Genomic DNA, 16,426 nt, shown 5'->3' on the forward strand with positions numbered 1-16,426 from the left:
TCTCTTTCCCCTCTTTCTTTCTGTCCTTTTTTTCTGTCCCCTCTTTCTTTCTCTCTCTCTGTTGTTTCTTCCCCTCTCTCTTTCTCTCTATCTGTTCTTTCTTCTTTCTCTCTCTGTTTTCTTCTCTCTGTTCTTTCTTTCTGTTTTCTTTCTTTCTATTTTCTTTTTTCTCTCTGCTTTCTTTCTTTCTTTCTTTTCCTTAGTACCAGTCAGTGTGCCCACAGTACTAGCCACTGTGCCCCCAGTACCAGTCAGTGTGATCAGCAGTGCTAAATGTGTGCAGTTGGACGTGGACATGGGTGTGACTAGTCATGAAATGGGTGTGGTCAGGGAGTGGCCTAAAATTTGCTGAGGTGCACAGCATGCACCGCAACCTTTGTCTCTCTTTCTCTTCTTCAAGAGTTGGGAGGTATGGATTTGCGGCTGCTAGCCAGCCTGAATACATGTGTGGAATGCCTGTTAGAGAACTCCCACATGTATTCAGCCTGTCTACAAGTCGCACATCATGCAGCTGAGACTACGAAAACTAAATCTCCGAGCACGCCAAAATACTCGGAGATCACCCTAGCAACGAGTATACTCGCTCATCACTAGTCAGCACTGAAGGGCATTGCTGAAGGGGTTAATGACTTTGGGCCACTGATCCCACAATGGTGGCCCAAAGTGATTGAACCCCAGTTACTTATTCCCATGTGGGAGAAGCGGCTGTGTGCCCACTGTGATGCCAGTTCTGATGCCCAGAACCTATTAGGGCCAGGATGGGAAGCAGCATAGGTCACTCCAGCTTGCTCTTCACTGAGGTGCATTGGATTTTTTATTTTTCTTGTTAAACCAGTAAAAAAAAATTGCTGAATAAGAAACCGAGTTCAGTTCAGCAGGTGACTCCGCCCCTAAAGCAGGCAGCTGTGAGTCAGGTGCAGCGCGGTCACACTACAGCTCCCATAAGCCTGTGCGCTGCGCTCTGTCCGCCTGCACCACAGGGACGCCGGCATTTGTAGTCATTCGCCATTTTGAACTGTCAGCTTCGGCGTGGACTCTATTTCCCATCAGCCCCCGGGAGATGCGCAGAATACAGTGAGACAGCCGAGAGCCGAGTCTCCAAGATGGCCACTTGGGGAAGGAGGCGCGCTGGGCTGGGAGGCAGAGAGAGGTGAGCATGGCCCGCGGTGTCCCGAGGTCAGCACGGCGGCATCCAGCCTGCGGGGGGCACTGCTCGTGTATCGCTGCTGGCCGCTGACAGGGCGCGGGCTCTGCAGAGGCCCTGACGTGATGTGAGTGCTGGGGAGCGGTGACAGGCCCGAGGTCAGGGGGAGACTGGCAGAGGTTGCCCGCTAATATGTGCCAGTCCCGGGGAGCGGAGCTGCAGACTACATGCAGGCCCTGCACAGGAAGAAGGGAGCATGGCCTCCCGGGTATGCGGGTGCTGCTGCCGGGGTTGGGCCCTTCCTCATCTGCAGGGCTCTTGACCCCTCTGGCGTGTACTGGGTTTGTGGGGGTTCTGACCGCCAACGAGCGGGGTCTTGGGCCGCAGTTATATTGGCCTTATTTCCATCGGGTAACGCACGCCGTGCTGTTTACACAAGCTGAAGGGACCGAGCAATCCCTGATACAAAGGTAGGACTTGTGGTGAGGCGCGCACCACTCTTCATGTACCTCTTAATGAATCAGGAGTGTCCGACTCCAGCACGTTCCCTCATTTAAAGGGAATCTCATTTTTGGCCTATAAGCTGCGGCCACAGCCATCAGGGGCTTCTCTACATCATTCTGTAATGCTGTAGATAAGCCCCCGATGTAACCTGAAAGAGAAGAAAAACACATTAGATTATACCCACCCTGGAGTCCGGTCCGGCGCCTCCCATCTTCTAGCGATGTCCTCCTCCTTCTTACTTCTGCCGCGGCTCCTGCGCAGGCGTACTATATCTGCCCTGTTGAAGGCAGAGCGGAGTACTGCAGTGCACAGGCATCGGGAAAGGTCAGAGAGGCCCTGCGCACTGCAGTACTTTACTCTGCCCTCTGTAGGTTATATATAGTACGCCTGCGCAGGAGCCGCGACAGAAGTAAGGAGGAGGACGTCATCGCTAGAAGATGGGAGGCGCCGGACCACCACACCCATCAGTCCGGACCGCCCCCCAGGTGAGTATAATCTAACATGTTTTTCTTATCTTTCAGGTTACATCGGGGGCTTATCTACAGCGTTACAGAATGCTGTAGATAAGCCCCTGGTGGCGGTGGCCACAGCTTATAGGCCAGAAATGAGGTGACAGATTCCCTTTAAGACCAGTGTGAAAAATGCCTGGTCTTGATGAATTGGGGCGTCTGCCACTCTAGTGCAGCAAACTCAGCATGACCCATAATGTGTTCCCTTGATATCATTTGCCTCATCGCCTCTTAGTTTTGGTGGTGAAGGGACACTGTAAGTATCACTAGCAGAATAGGACACCAGTATGACCGAAGTATTGGTATGACGTAAGGGTCCCTCCCTTATATATAAGAAAAAACAAAACAGCTAGACGTGTAGTAGATGGACACAAGTAACTGATCTCTATCACAATATAGTGATCTCACAAGCAGCTGTACGCCTAAAGTCATGTTCAAGTAGACGTACATCAATCTATTCTTCAGAATAAAATTAAAGGAAACGTCAGTCGAGTCATGTTACCTGAACCATAGCCGGCATGATCGTATCCTGGCTGCACATCTGCACTCAAGTATATTATTCTCTGAAGCGCTCCTGCGTTTCAGAGAAAACACCATTTAACTATTACATCATATTGTCTGGTCTCTATGTGCACACATGGGAGAGACTTGATCAAGTTGAGCATGGTTCCTGGACAGATCTTTAATAATGATGAGCGAACGTGCTCCGATAAGGTTTTACCCGAGCACATTCCTTAACACTTTGTTGATTGCAATAGGATGAACAGTTGTCCTATTGCAGCTCTCTGCCTTTCATGCAGCCTTACAAGTCAAGCACATGGTTTTTTTCCGGCAGATGATGCCTGTGATACTTAGCCATCATCTGCCCCTAACAACCAAGCATGAAGCCGAGCTCTACTCCCGACTGTTAAATGCTGCTGTCAATCTGACAGCTACATTTACAGCCTGCTGGCAGAGGGGCACATCATTATATGGGCCAATCGACGCAGTTGCTGGGTGCTGATGAGTTGTTGCGATGACGGGCAGGGTCTGCTGACGACCCCTGTGCCTGTTATGACTGTTCACCTGGCTGTCTATAGGATCCCGTTGTTTGTGCTATGCACAGCAGTTCCTAAGTATTGCTATATCTATAGTACCAGCGATCAGACGATCGCAGGTACAAGTTCCCTAAGGGGAAGAACAAAAAGTGAAAAAAAGTTTTTAAACATGAAAAAATTATATGAAAGTTTAAATTGCCCCCTTTTGATATCAATGTTATGTTGCCATCTGTAAAAGTGTGATCTATTAAAATTTGAAATTAAAGCACCACTCCGTTTTCTTTAATTTCAGCGCTGCATCTCACTTGTGCCTCTAATTTAAGTTCCCCTCTCCTAGTATACTCACCAGTTGGGTCCCTCAGCTCTTCCTGGCACTACTGTGGTGCCGATCTGGAAGTTAGAGGGTAACGGTACCAAGCTCTCAATGTAAGTGAGAGCTTCTTCTGGCTTTCATAGGCTTGCGTTGAGAAGTGACCTCCGGATTGCCCAGCATATACTAAAGTGATTCGGCAGGTCACAATGTGCAGAAGATTACTGGTGCAGAATCAATAACAGAAGAGGACTATCTGGTGAGTATGTTACTAGATGCACTGATCTTACATTAGTTCCACCACTCCTGAGCCAAAATAAAAAGAAAACACGCCAGAGTGGTGCATTAACCCGATCAGTAAACTGCATAATGAGTAAGCAAAAAAAAATCAAGGTGCCAGAATTGTTTTCTTGACTGCTACAACATCACAAAAATTGCTACAAGATGAGATCAAAACATCATTTCTAGCCCAAAATGGTATCCATAAAAACATTGGGTCAGGGCACAAAAAACAAAGCCTCACGCAGGTTCCTTGACCAAAAATTGTTAGGGGTCTTGGATAGGGTGACACAAGCAAATTATTTTAAACTGTTTTCTCTAAAATGTTAGCACATATCAGAGAACCACCTAGGTGCAATCAATCAGTCAGACTTAGATTCATGCTGCTTGAAGTTTCAGCAGCATGAATTGGGCTACAGGTTCCTTTTTTAAGGGGCTGTCCTTTTATTTTTCAAATTTCTACTATGCTCTAAATTGTGCTCTACTGATGTAAGCAATTACAAATACCTATTCCTTACACAAGTATGATGGCACGTTAGACCTCCTGCTGTCCAAGGATCAGCCCTGTAAGCAACGATGGCGCATCTGTTCTCTAACGAAAACGAAATTACCATATCAACAACCTCCTCTTCTGAGCAAGTGCCAAAAGCATTAATTGCAAATGGAGGAAATTCTTATCTGTGCGTGTATGGTAAATGCTATTAGTACCAGCACCGAAGAGGACAACGCCAGTGAAATAGGGCCACGTGACTACCCAACCGAAGGTTACTATAGGCATCGTCATAAAGCCACGTGCACACCTTCAGTATTTGCTCACTATTTAATATCATTATTTGCAAACTAAAATCAGGAGTTGGTGAGAGAAATACAGAAGTGGTGACGTGTTTCTATTATACTTTCCCTCTGATTGTTCCACTCCTGGTTTTGGCTTACAAATACTGAGGTAAAATACTTATCAGATACTGAATCTGTGAATGTGGCCTTCCTAGACACACGGCAGCGTGTGTCCAATATTTCCACCACTGACTTATGGACAGTAGTAGGCCTAACCATGCTTGCAGGGTTTGTTTAGTTCATATTTTGGATATTCTACCAAAACAGTCACACATGCCTTTACATACCAATAGTTTTAATCTACAGTGCCTTGCAAAAGTGTTCGGCCCCCCCTACAACTTTTCAACCTTTTCCCACATATGCTTCAAACATAAAGATACCAAAGGTAAATTTTTGGTGAAGAATCAAACACAATTGTGAAGTTGAACGAAACTTATTGGTTATTTTAAATTTTTGTGGAATTTCAAAAACTGAAAAGTGGAGCGTGCAATATTATTCAGCCCCTTTAACTTAATACTTTGTTGCGCCACCTTTTGCTGCGATTACGCCTGCAAGTTACTTGGGGTATGTCTCTATCAGGTTTGTACATCGAGAGACTGAAATTCTTGCCCATTCCTCCTTGGCAAACAGCTCGATCTCAGTGAGGTTTGATGGAGATAGTTTGTGAACAGCAGTTTTCAGCTCTTTCTACAGATTCTCGATTGAATTCAGGTCTGGACTTTGACTTGGCCATTCTAACAACTGGATTCGTTTATTTGTGAACCATTCCATTGTAGATTTTGCTTTATGTTTGGGATCATTGTCTTGTTGGAAGACAAATCTCCGTCCCAGACTCCGGTCTTTTGCAGACTCCAACAGGTTTTCTTCAAGAATGGTCCTGTATTTGGCTCCATCCATCTACCCATCAATTTTAACCATCTTCCCTGTCCCTGCTGAAGAAAAGCAGGCCCAAACCATGATGCTGCCACCACCATGTTTGACAGTGGGGATGGTGCGTTCAGGGTGATGAGCTGTGTTGCCTTTACGCCAAACATATCGTTTGGCATTGTTGCCAAAAAGTTCGATTTTTGGTTTCATCTGACCAGAGCACCTTCTTCCACATGTTTCGTGTGTCTACCAGGTGGCTTTTTGCAAACTTTAAACAACACTTTTTATGGATATCTTTGATAAATGGCTTTCTTCTTGCCACTCTTCCATAAAGGCCAGATTTGTGCAGTGTACGACTGATTGTTGTCCTATGGACAGACTGTCCCACCTCAGCTGTAGATCTCTGCAGTTCATCCAGAGTGATCATGGGCCTCTTGGCTGCATCTCTGATCAGTCTTCTTGTTTGAGATGAAAGTTTAGAGGGACAGCCGGGTCTTGGTAGATTTGCAGTGGTATGATACGCCTTTCATTTCAATATGATCCCTTGCACAGTGCTCCTTGGGATGTTTAAAGTTTTGGATATCGTTTTGTATCTAAATCCGGCTTTAAACTTCTCCACAACAGTATCATGGACCTGCCTGTTGTGTTCCTTTGGTTTTCATGATGCTCTCTATGCTTCAAACAGAACCCTGAGACTATCACAGAGCTGGTGCATTTATACGGAGACTTGATTACACACAGGTGGATTATATTAATCATTATTAGTCATTTAGGACAACATTGGATCATTCAGAGATCCCCAATGAACTTCTGGAGTGAGTTTGCTGCACTGAAAGTAACGGGGCCGAATAATATTGCACGCCCCACTTTTCAGTTTTTACATTTCCACAAAAATGTAAAATAACCAATTAATTTTGTTCAACTTCACAATTGTGTTCCACTTGTTGATTCTTCACCAACAATTACATTTGGTATCTTTGTTTGAAGCATGATCTGTGGGAAAAGGTTGAAAAGTTCCAGGGGGCCGAATACTTTCGCAAGGCACTGTATGTCCAATACATTCCCGACATGTTCATTAATGGCTTGATGTAAATGTTATTTATTTCTTCATGTAGGCGAAGTGTAGGCTGCTACTTCATTTTTTGTATTATCAGCCACTCACGCTGAAATACCATTTAGTGAGTGGCGTTAGAATTTCAGCCTAACCACAACTTGTGTGCAACCTTGCACAGCAATCAAGCGTTTCACTATGGTCAGCATTCTTGTTCACTTCATGTCGACCTTTTTTTTTTTTTTCTTCTACCTTCTATATTGAGATTGCACTAAGTGGCTGTAGAGACTCCAAAAATGTAACTCGTAAACGTGTTATCTGGGACTTTTGAGGGTTTTTTTTTTTTTTTTTTTTACCTATGGGGATAAGAACTTTGCGACTGGTAGGTGCTACCTGCCTGTTTTACACTGCGACAATCTCTCCCAACTCACAGCAGTGACTCTTCTGCTTCATTTGACCTCCCTTCCGACAGAGCAACTTTCTCTTCCAGGCTGCTCTATCGACAGGGTTTCGCTGCTGACATGCTTATTGACAGCTATAATTTTAGCAGCATGGCGCCTGCTGTCAATGAACATAACGTCGGAAGGACGTGACATCACAGGAACCAGAAGATTCACTGGCAGGAGTGAGCCATGACCTGAACTGGGAGAGATTGTAGCAGGGGTGAACTGGCAGGTAGTTAGCAAGTACCTGCCAAGAAGTTCTTAGCCCAATAAGAAAAAGTCATGCACAAACCCTTAAACACTGCACTAAGATCAACCCACCAGACTTGAGCTTTCATTTCTTAAAAGCAGGCTAGAGAGTGAAAAACTTTCTCAGACTGGCATCTAAGGGCAAGTGCGGTGCCCTTCTGTGCTAGTTTTTGTATAAAGGCCCCTGTGTTCACTGTATTTTTACTTGTGCCTAATAAGTATTACCGATTTCTAAAGATATTCTTTTTGCCAGGGCGCCCTTTTCCACGAGCGAGTGGTACATCGTTCATGAGATTTACAATGGTGAAAATGCCCAGGACCAGTTTGAGTATGAACTGGAACAAGCCCTTGAAGCCCAGTACAAGTACATAGTAATCGAACCAACCCGAATTGGAGATGAAACAGCCCGCTGGATCACCGTGGGAAACTGCCTGCACAAGACAGCAGTGCTTTCTGGTACATTCTGCCTTCTTACCCCCTTAGTTTTGCCTTCAGAGTATTCACCCTACTTGTCTCTGCCAGCTGGTATCCTGAGCCTGGCCTGCTCTACTCTTTATGGAATCTCCTGGCAGTTTGATCCTTGCTGCAAATACCAGGTGGAGTATGATGCCTATAAGTTATCAAGACTGCCACTACACACTCTTACCTCCTCGACGCCAGTGGTGCTTGTAAGAAAGGACGACGTCCACAGAAAGAGACTACATAACACGATAGCTCTTGCTGCACTGGCATATTGCGTCAAGAAGCTGTACGAGATTTACGTTGTATGATTTCCACACAATGCTGAGGATGCAACAATAACACTTATTTTTTGTTGTGGAATTTGTTAGAAATTGGAGATTTCTTCAGAGGAGTAAAGCGCTTTATACTAGGATGGTGAGGACCTGCTGTTTATTCAATATACCCAAGACGCAAGTTGTAACACAACATGGGGTATACTCACAAATGGCATACAAGGGAGGGGTTTTTCTTTTTAACATAGACACCTAAGTATTTGTTGTACTATACTTAACCAGCCAGAAGTCCATGTGACCATTAAAATAATAAAAAATAAACTTACTGATTGACTTGCTTTCCTACTGTGGGTAAAAAATATTGTAGAAAAGTGTTGTCTACTTTTCTAGCCTCAAGTGTGTTAGAGATATTCCAGAATTAGAAAGAAAATGTCACAACTAAAATTCTTAATGCCTTAAATTAGCAAATTCCAACTTGTTTTGTCTAAATAGTTAAGGAAAAAGGGGTAGTGTGTTTTAGTCTAAGCTAGGTGACCACACAGCGATTAAAAATGTTTGTGCAACTTGCTGTGGCGCGACTATTTAAGTGCTCTAAAACTTGCATGTGTGTTTGCTATCAGCGACAGAATACACGAGACCCTGGAGCAGTTTGCAACGTGACACCATAGTAAATTATTACATGTAATGAATTTTCAATAGGTCTCTGCTATTTCAATGCTGCGTGACACTTGTCGCTGTGTAGTAGTGATGAGCGAGTATACACGTTACATGAGAGGTCCGAGCAAGCTTGGGTGATCTCAGAGTATTTGGATGTGCTCGGAGATTTAATTTGTGTCACCGCAGCTGCATGATTTGTGGCTGCTAGCCAGCCTGAATACATGTGGGAATTGCCTGTTTGTTAGGAAATCCCCACATGTATTCAGGCTGTCTAGCAGCTGAAAATCATGCAGCTGCTTTGACACAAACTAAATCTCCGAGCACAACATGCTCGGAGATTACCCAAGCAACGATTATACTCACTAATTACTTCTGTGTAGTCCTAGCCTTAAGGCCCCGTCTCACTAAGCAATCTCGGTAGCGAGATCGCTGCTGAGTCACAACTTTTGTGACGTAACAGCGATCTCACCAGCGAGATCGCTGTATGTGACAGCGATCAGCGAGCGGCCCCCCTGCCGGTATCGCTGATGGCTGCAAGAAACCTCTGGACATTTCTTTGGTCGCTGGTCTCCCGCTGGCCAGCACACCGCTGTGTGTGACAGGCGGGAGACCAGCGATCAGGTGTAAAAAAAAAAAAAAAAAAAAAAAAAAATAAATAATAAAAAATATAGTTATTCTCACTTCCGATGTCCCGCGTAGTCTTCCTGCCTCTCTCCACGCTCCGGTCCCAGTGATCCTTTGCACGAAAGACTCTGAGACTTTGTTATCCCTCGAGACCGTGACATCTCGCGGTCATTCGTGCAAAGGATCACTGGGACCGGAGCGTGGAGAGAGGCAGGATGGCTGAACGGGACGTCGGAAGGTGAGAATAACTATATTTTTTATTTTGATTCTATTTTTTACAGGGATGGCCAGCGATGCCGGGCGCTCTGCATCGCTGTGCTGATCGCTGGTGAAGCTGTCTGTGTGACAGCTCACCAGCGATCACATAGCGACTTACCAGTGATCCTGACACCTTGATATCGGTGTCGGGATCGCTGGTAAGTCGCTTAGTGTGACGGGGCCTTAATACTCAGAAACCTGTCCATGTTAAGAGGACAGTTGCCTATGTGCATGTGCTGTAGGAAGCTCTACTGCTGTGACCTGGAGATATGTGAACCACAAACTAAGCTTTTTCCCAGTTACAGCAGCTGCTTAGCATTCAGGAACACAGTATGGACAGCAGCAGGAGCAACCTTTTCTTACCTCAGCACCCCTGATACCTTCAGTATTAGATCAGATAGGGTGGACAGTAGGGTGAGCAGCCTCTTACTGCAACTCTCCAGTATTTAAGAATAATGGAATGGACAGCTTTGTGAGCAGCCTCTTTTTACCTTAGCACTCCTAGTTTCTCTTGACTGAAATGAAGGGGAAGTTGAGCTTCCTATTGCATATACGCCAGGCATGTGTCTTAACATTAATGGATAGGTTTTGGTTGAAATAAAGCTGTGACCTTTTTGATGAGCTGCCTTTGTGATTTATTTTTTTCTGCTAAGGGCCATTGGGATATTTTTACCATCATTCATGGCCATACAAAATTATCAACTTAAAAAAATGATCCTGCTGTATTTGGTCAAACTTTTAATTTGCCCTTATGGCTCATTCACAGAACCGTATCTTCAGTTCGGTTCTTGGGAGGGGGGGGGGACAGCACACGCACTAATGTTATGCAAGGGGTAGTGCAGATTAGCAAATTCTTTTTTTCACTGACCGAATCTGCATGTGAAAAAAAATTTGCACTGTGCACTATTTTCTTCCGGAAACTGGATGAGACTCGCCCATTCAAATCAATTGGTGCGTGAAGGGCACCAAATGCCATATGAAGCCACAGTAAAACTCTGATTTTTAACGGCTTTATTGCACTTCTATAACACAGGAATCTGTAAATAGTTTTATATATGGTTAATTGCTACAGCTTTAAGAAATGAGTTGTACACTGAAGACAAGTGAGTCAGTTTTCTGATTGAAACTTTTAACTTCTTTTTTTTTTTTTTTCTTTATATGCTTGGGTGAACCTCCCCTTAATGTGTCTAGAACGGTTTCTGTGTGGTAAGGCATGTGTTATTAGGTCACATCGATAATGTTAACTGTGACTACTTTTCTGCTTTTGCGTCGGTCAGTCTGAAGCGTAGTTAACTCTTGGCAAAAAGTTTTATAAAGAACAACTTACACGAGGGATACTGTGACGGCTGTATGTACGTCGCATCCTAGGGGACACTGCGACTGCTTCATATACGTCACACGAGGCGCTGACTGTATATAGGGGACGCTGCGGCTGCTGTGTATATGTCGCTGGGGACGCTGCGGCTGCTGCGTATATGTTGTGTGAGGAGCTGGCCTCGGACTAAAGACTATTGGACAAATGCACACAGAGCGGAGTCCACGCATCTACAGCATGCTTTTTCCCGCATGGAGCACTGGTTATGTCGATACTATTGTTGGTTGTAGTAGAGATTTGCTTGCTTGTTAGTACAGCCTCAGGAATCAATGTTTTCATTCAGTGATGGCAAGCAGAGGAAGATGTGCTGGATGGATCTAATGTGTACCTAAGGCCAGACAAGAGATTGCTAAAGGTAAATGTAAAGCAATCATTCTATTAAGGTTCTGTCACACTAAGCGGTATTGCTAGCAATATCGCTATAACTTGTGACGTTATAGCGATATTGCTATCGACATCGCTGTGTCTGATACTTACCTACGACCCGCTCCCCCGCTGGTTATTGCTGATCGCGTGAGAACGTTCAGGACCGCTTCTCGTCAGCTTCCTGCGGTGCTTCCTGTGGAGAGACGAGCGTGGAGCCGGGCGGGAGGACGCAGGATCGCCTAGTGTGACAGGTAAGTAGCGACCCCCGTCCCCAGCGATGTCGCTGGTGAGATCTGCCTGTGTGGCAGCTCACTAGCGACCTCTTAGCGATGTACCAGCGATCCTGACCGTGTTATATCGCTGGTCGGGATTGCTGGTACATCGCTAAGTGTGACAGTACCTTTAATCTCATCAGTATCTCAGGGTCTCAAGCCATTGTGCTCCCAGTCTGTAGACCCATTGTGTGGATAGGGATAGTAGATGTATGGAAGCAGTCACCACAAGGTTTCACATGCAATCTCACGTTATGGGGCTCAACCTGAGTTAGACACCCCCACCAATCTACAGTTTGGGAGGGGGTTGGTGTTTCCTGTGAGCCGGGCTCAATTCAGGGGGCGGCTTTGGGTATTGAGGAGATTCACGAGATGTTGTTGGAGTGACGTTGAGTAGAGAAGGATCTAGGCTGAGGTCCTGGATCCATGGATGGATGATCTATGGAGTTTTGGAGAGCTGTTGCCGGCTGGGCTGGATCTCTACTACAGTTGAGAGATCTGTCGTCTGGATTTCAAGACCTTTCTTAAAGATTGTTGCTGCTGGATAAATGGCTTTTGGTTGTGTTACCTGTCATCCTGAGGAGCTTTGGACAGGGACTACAGACTATACTGGTGGGAGATATGAAATTTGTGGGTCAATCAAAAGTTGGGAGACAGTGAGTATTGCTTGATATGGGGGTAGTGGGTCGATCGGCCCAGGGGAGGGGATCTTGTGGACTGTGGGGACAATATATTTTGGCCATATCCCTGGATTTGTTGTAAAACTATGGTGTGGACACATTGGGGGTTAACGGGTGCTCTGGTTTGCTAGCCCAAAACCGCATGGACCAGGGATCATCCCACCGACCCCCGTTCTCATTTTACCGTGGGTATAATACTACTCACAAAGGGTGAGCGTAAAACAGTGTGACAATACTTGATTGAACCACAAAACAGGCACTTAACAAATAGAACAGTCCCAGCAAAATACCCAAGATGGTGCAAAATCACAGATTTTCACCCTTCCGCCGGGATAAGAGCAACTGTGACTTCAGAGCTTCCAAGGCCAACTACCCCACCAGTGGAATGCACAGTGAGGCGGTATGGACAAGCTTAGGAAGATGGCAGTCCATGGAGGTACAAGGCCAGGTGACCAGAAGGTAACAACCTGGCTTCTCTGAACATCTCCATGGAGCCAGATGACCAGTGGTTTCCAATCCTGGCTTTACAAAATGTATCCATGGGCCTCAGGTGACCAGTTGGTCCAAATCCTGACAACCTTAATTGTATCCATGGTTCATTGATGGTCTGTGGAGCAGATCTGTAGTCTTTGAGCCAGGGCCGTGGTCCTTAAGCTGGCATCCTGTGGAATGTCAAATCTGTGTCCCTCGTGATGGAGCCATGATCTGTCGGCTATCCTGTAGAGTGTTCCTGGCTGTGGTTTTATCTAGAGTCTTGGGTATTTGGATGTACTTTGTTAGAGGCATATATCCCCTTTTTATAATTCACAACGGTGGTTCTTCAAGCAATCATTCAGATGTCAAGAGGAAGATGCATTGTTTGACCATCTAATCAATTTGCATAGTCTTTACTCCTCTGCTTTGCAAGTCAACAAGCCACAGGACCCACGTAATGGTCATTCAATATAGTCATCAAACATCCATTGTTCAGTGACCCTCCACTCTTTCCTTTGCTTCCTAAGGTCCATGTTGAGTGTGATACCATGTCACCAAACAGCACAGTGAGGACAGGCCCACTCACTGATTACAAGATTGTAGACACCTGTGATGCTCATTCGTGACACCTTGATTTAATAAGTCCCTTTTGTCTAATTTTCAGGGGTACCGTCATTTCTGTCAAGGCCTATTTTAGTTTTATTTTTAAAAAGCACTAGCTGAAGAGCCTGGCATTGCCTGGGCATAGTAACCAACTGTGGTTAGTTATAACAAATTATAATGATTATATTGCACATAAAAACACTTCACATATATTCAACACTACAGATTTGCAACACAAATTAACTAAACGATTACCCAAGTATTGACAATATTTTATTTTCAACTCATTCAAGAGCCTTTTGATAAACAACATGTTTGGTTTTTCCTTTCGGTGCAAAGATAAACAGATTTTTGGCAGTTCCAACTCTTGAACAGATCACGTAAAGTTGACCATGAGAAAAGAATGGAGATTGCAAATCGATCCCTACTACTTTCAGGGACTGTCCCTGAGCATTGTTAATGGACTTTGCAAATCGCAGTTGAACTGGAAACTGGAGGCGTTTAAGATCAAAAAACAAATCAAATGGAATGAGTGGAATTCTTGGAATGAGAATGTCCTCTCCTTTGGCACATCTTGTTTCTGAGCTGTGTATCTAACCCTATCCTGTGTGATGTCTGCTGAACTGTGTACCTAATCTTCTCCTGTGTGATACTTTCTGCTGAGCCTGTGTATCTAACCCTATCCTGTGTGATAATGTCTGCTGAGCTGTGTGCCTAATCCTCTCCTGTGTGTTACTGATTGCTGAGCGGTGTATCTAATCCTATCTTGTGTGATACTGCTGAGCCGTGTATCTAATCCTATCCTGTGATACTGCTGAGCGGTGTATCTAATCCTATCCTGTGTGATACTGCTGAGCGGTGTATCTAATCCTATCCTGTGTGATACTGCTGAGCCGTGTATCTAATCCTATCCTTGTGTGATACTGCTGAGCCGTGTATCTAATCCTATCTTGTGTGATACTGCTGAGCCGTGTATCTAATCCTATCTTGTGTGATACTGCTGAGCCGTGTATCTAATCCTATCTTGTGTGATACTGCTGAGCCGTGTATCTAATCCTATCCTGTGTGATACTGCTGAGCCGTGTATCTAATCCTATCCTGTGTGATACTGCTGAGCCGTGTATCTAATCCTATCCTGTGTGATACTGCTGAGCCGTGTATCTAATCCTATCCTGTGTGATACTGTCTGCTGAGCCGTGTATCTAATCCTATCCTGTGTGATACTGTCTGCTGAGCCATGTATCTAATCCTATCCTGTGTGATACTGTCTGCTGAGCTGTGAATCTAATCCTATCCTGTGTGATACTGACTGCTGAGCCGTGTATCTCATCCTATCCTGTGTGATACTGACTGCTGAACCGTGTCTCTAATCCTCTCCTGTGTGATACTGACTGCTGAGCCGTGTGTCTATTCCTCTCCTGTGTGATACTGACTGCTGAGCCGTGTATCTAATAGACACCACCATAGAAATAAGAATAATAGGCCTCAGTTACCACAACTGTCTACAAAGAAAACTGTTGCTGATAGCAACCAATCACAGCTCATTTTTCATCTTTTAAACAGCTCTGGGACAGCGTGGCGAGTTTTGTGTTTCGACTTTTATGTGGCGAGGTTGGTGTATGTGTGCTGAGTGGTATACATACACACACTGAGCTTTATAAGATTCTGTGGAAGCATGGTTGGAAAGTAATGTCTGACTTTCATTTGTTCATTTTCATAGATTTTTTATTTATTACTTTTGTCAGTTTAAAATTATTTCTGTCACCATTGTGGGTTTTTCTGTCATTAAATGAGGGGTACCAACAATTTTGATCACGTGTGAACATCTCATTGGGTCACTGCGGCTGCTGTATATACGTAATTTAGGAGACACGGCGACTGCTGTATATATGTCACATAAGATAATGCGACTGCTGGTTAAACGTCGCACAGGACGGAACATAAGGGACACTCCAAACCCTCTATATACGTCACTTAGGGGACAATGCAACAGCTTTATATACGTCCGTTAAGGGACACTGCATCCGCTGTATATACGGTACACGGCGACCGCTATATATGCGTAACATAGGGGACTCGGTGACCAATGTAGATATGTCACATAGGGGACATAGCGACTAATGTACATATGTCACATAGGGGACACGATTGCTGTATATAAGTCACAAATGGGACATGGTGACTGCTGTATATACAGTACGTCACATGGGGACATAGCGACCGCTGTATATACGTCACATAGGGGACACGGCGATCGCTGTATATATGTCACATAGGGGACACGGCGACCGCTGTATATACATCACAGGGGAGACAGCGATCGCTGTATATACGTCACATGGGGGAAGCGGCGACTGCTGTCTACGTTGTATAGGGGACAAGGTGAATGCTGTATCTGTCATTTAGGAAACAGCGATTGCTGTATAAATGTCATGTAGGAAACAGCGTCTGCTGTATAAATGTCACATAAGGAATGCTGCGCCCACTCTGTTTACATCACATAGGGAATACTGCAACTGCTAGCTAAACACACAGGATGTCTCATAGGGGACATGCCGAACCCTCTATGTATGTCACTGAGGAAACAATGCAACTGTTGTATATATTTTAGTTAAGGGACACGGCAACCGCTAAATATGCATCACATATGGGACACTGTAACCGCTATATTTACATCACAGAACACAGTAACAGATTTATATGCGTCACACAAGGCACACAGCGATCGATGGACATATGTCACATAAGGGACACAACGACTGCTGTATATACGTCACAAAAGAAACATGGTGCGTGCTGTATATACGTCACATGGGGAAACGGTGACCGCTGTCTATACGTCATATAGGAGTTATGGCGACTGCTGTATATATGTTACATAAGAGACATGGGGACCAGTGTATATACGTCACATAAAAATACGGAGACATCTGCACGTCACGTAGGGGACATGGCGACTGCTGTTTGTACGTCATATAGGGGAAACCGCAACTGCTGTATATATGTCACATAGGGGGACACTGCATAGCCGTTACAGTGACTGCTGTATATACGTCACAAAGGACGTCACAACATAAGGGGACACTGCTACCTCTGTATATACATCACATAGGTAGGATACATCACATTGGGGAAACTGTGACTGCTCTATATACG

At 44.9% G+C, this 16,426-nt stretch overlaps 1 protein-coding gene across 2 annotated transcripts; it reads left to right on the forward strand.

Annotated features, from left to right (window-relative positions):
• The first annotated feature begins 931 nt into the window (after positions 1-931).
• Positions 932-8,287, forward strand: TMEM11 (transmembrane protein 11). 2 transcript variants are annotated; one of them, XM_073546658.1, is made up of 2 exons: positions 932-1,150; positions 7,481-8,287. In XM_073546658.1, exons 1-2 carry the CDS (start codon positions 1,104-1,106, stop codon positions 7,995-7,997), a joined length of 564 nt encoding a protein of 187 aa, XP_073402759.1. In that variant the 5' UTR covers positions 932-1,103; the 3' UTR covers positions 7,998-8,287. The 2 variants fall into 2 exon arrangements, with proteins under 2 accessions (XP_073402759.1, XP_073402760.1); XM_073546659.1 differs by having other exon boundaries at positions 1,146-1,271.
• Positions 8,288-16,426: the final 8,139 nt, after the last annotated feature.

This window comes from Dendrobates tinctorius, unplaced genomic scaffold, assembly GCF_039654945.1.
Source record: "Dendrobates tinctorius isolate UK_male_01 unplaced genomic scaffold, ASM3965494v1 ptg000150l, whole genome shotgun sequence".
Lineage (NCBI taxonomy): Eukaryota > Metazoa > Chordata > Amphibia > Anura > Dendrobatidae > Dendrobates > Dendrobates tinctorius.

Bases quoted from the DNA above. Each gene is read 5' to 3' on its own strand.
- TMEM11 (XM_073546658.1), top strand. From the start codon at position 1,104: ATGGCCACTTGGGGAAGGAGGCGCGCTGGGCTGGGAGGCAGAGAGAG. The intron at 1,151-7,480 runs GTGAGCATGGCC...TCTTTTTGCCAG, and splicing joins GGGCTGGGAGGCAGAGAGAG to GGCGCCCTTTTCCACGAGCG.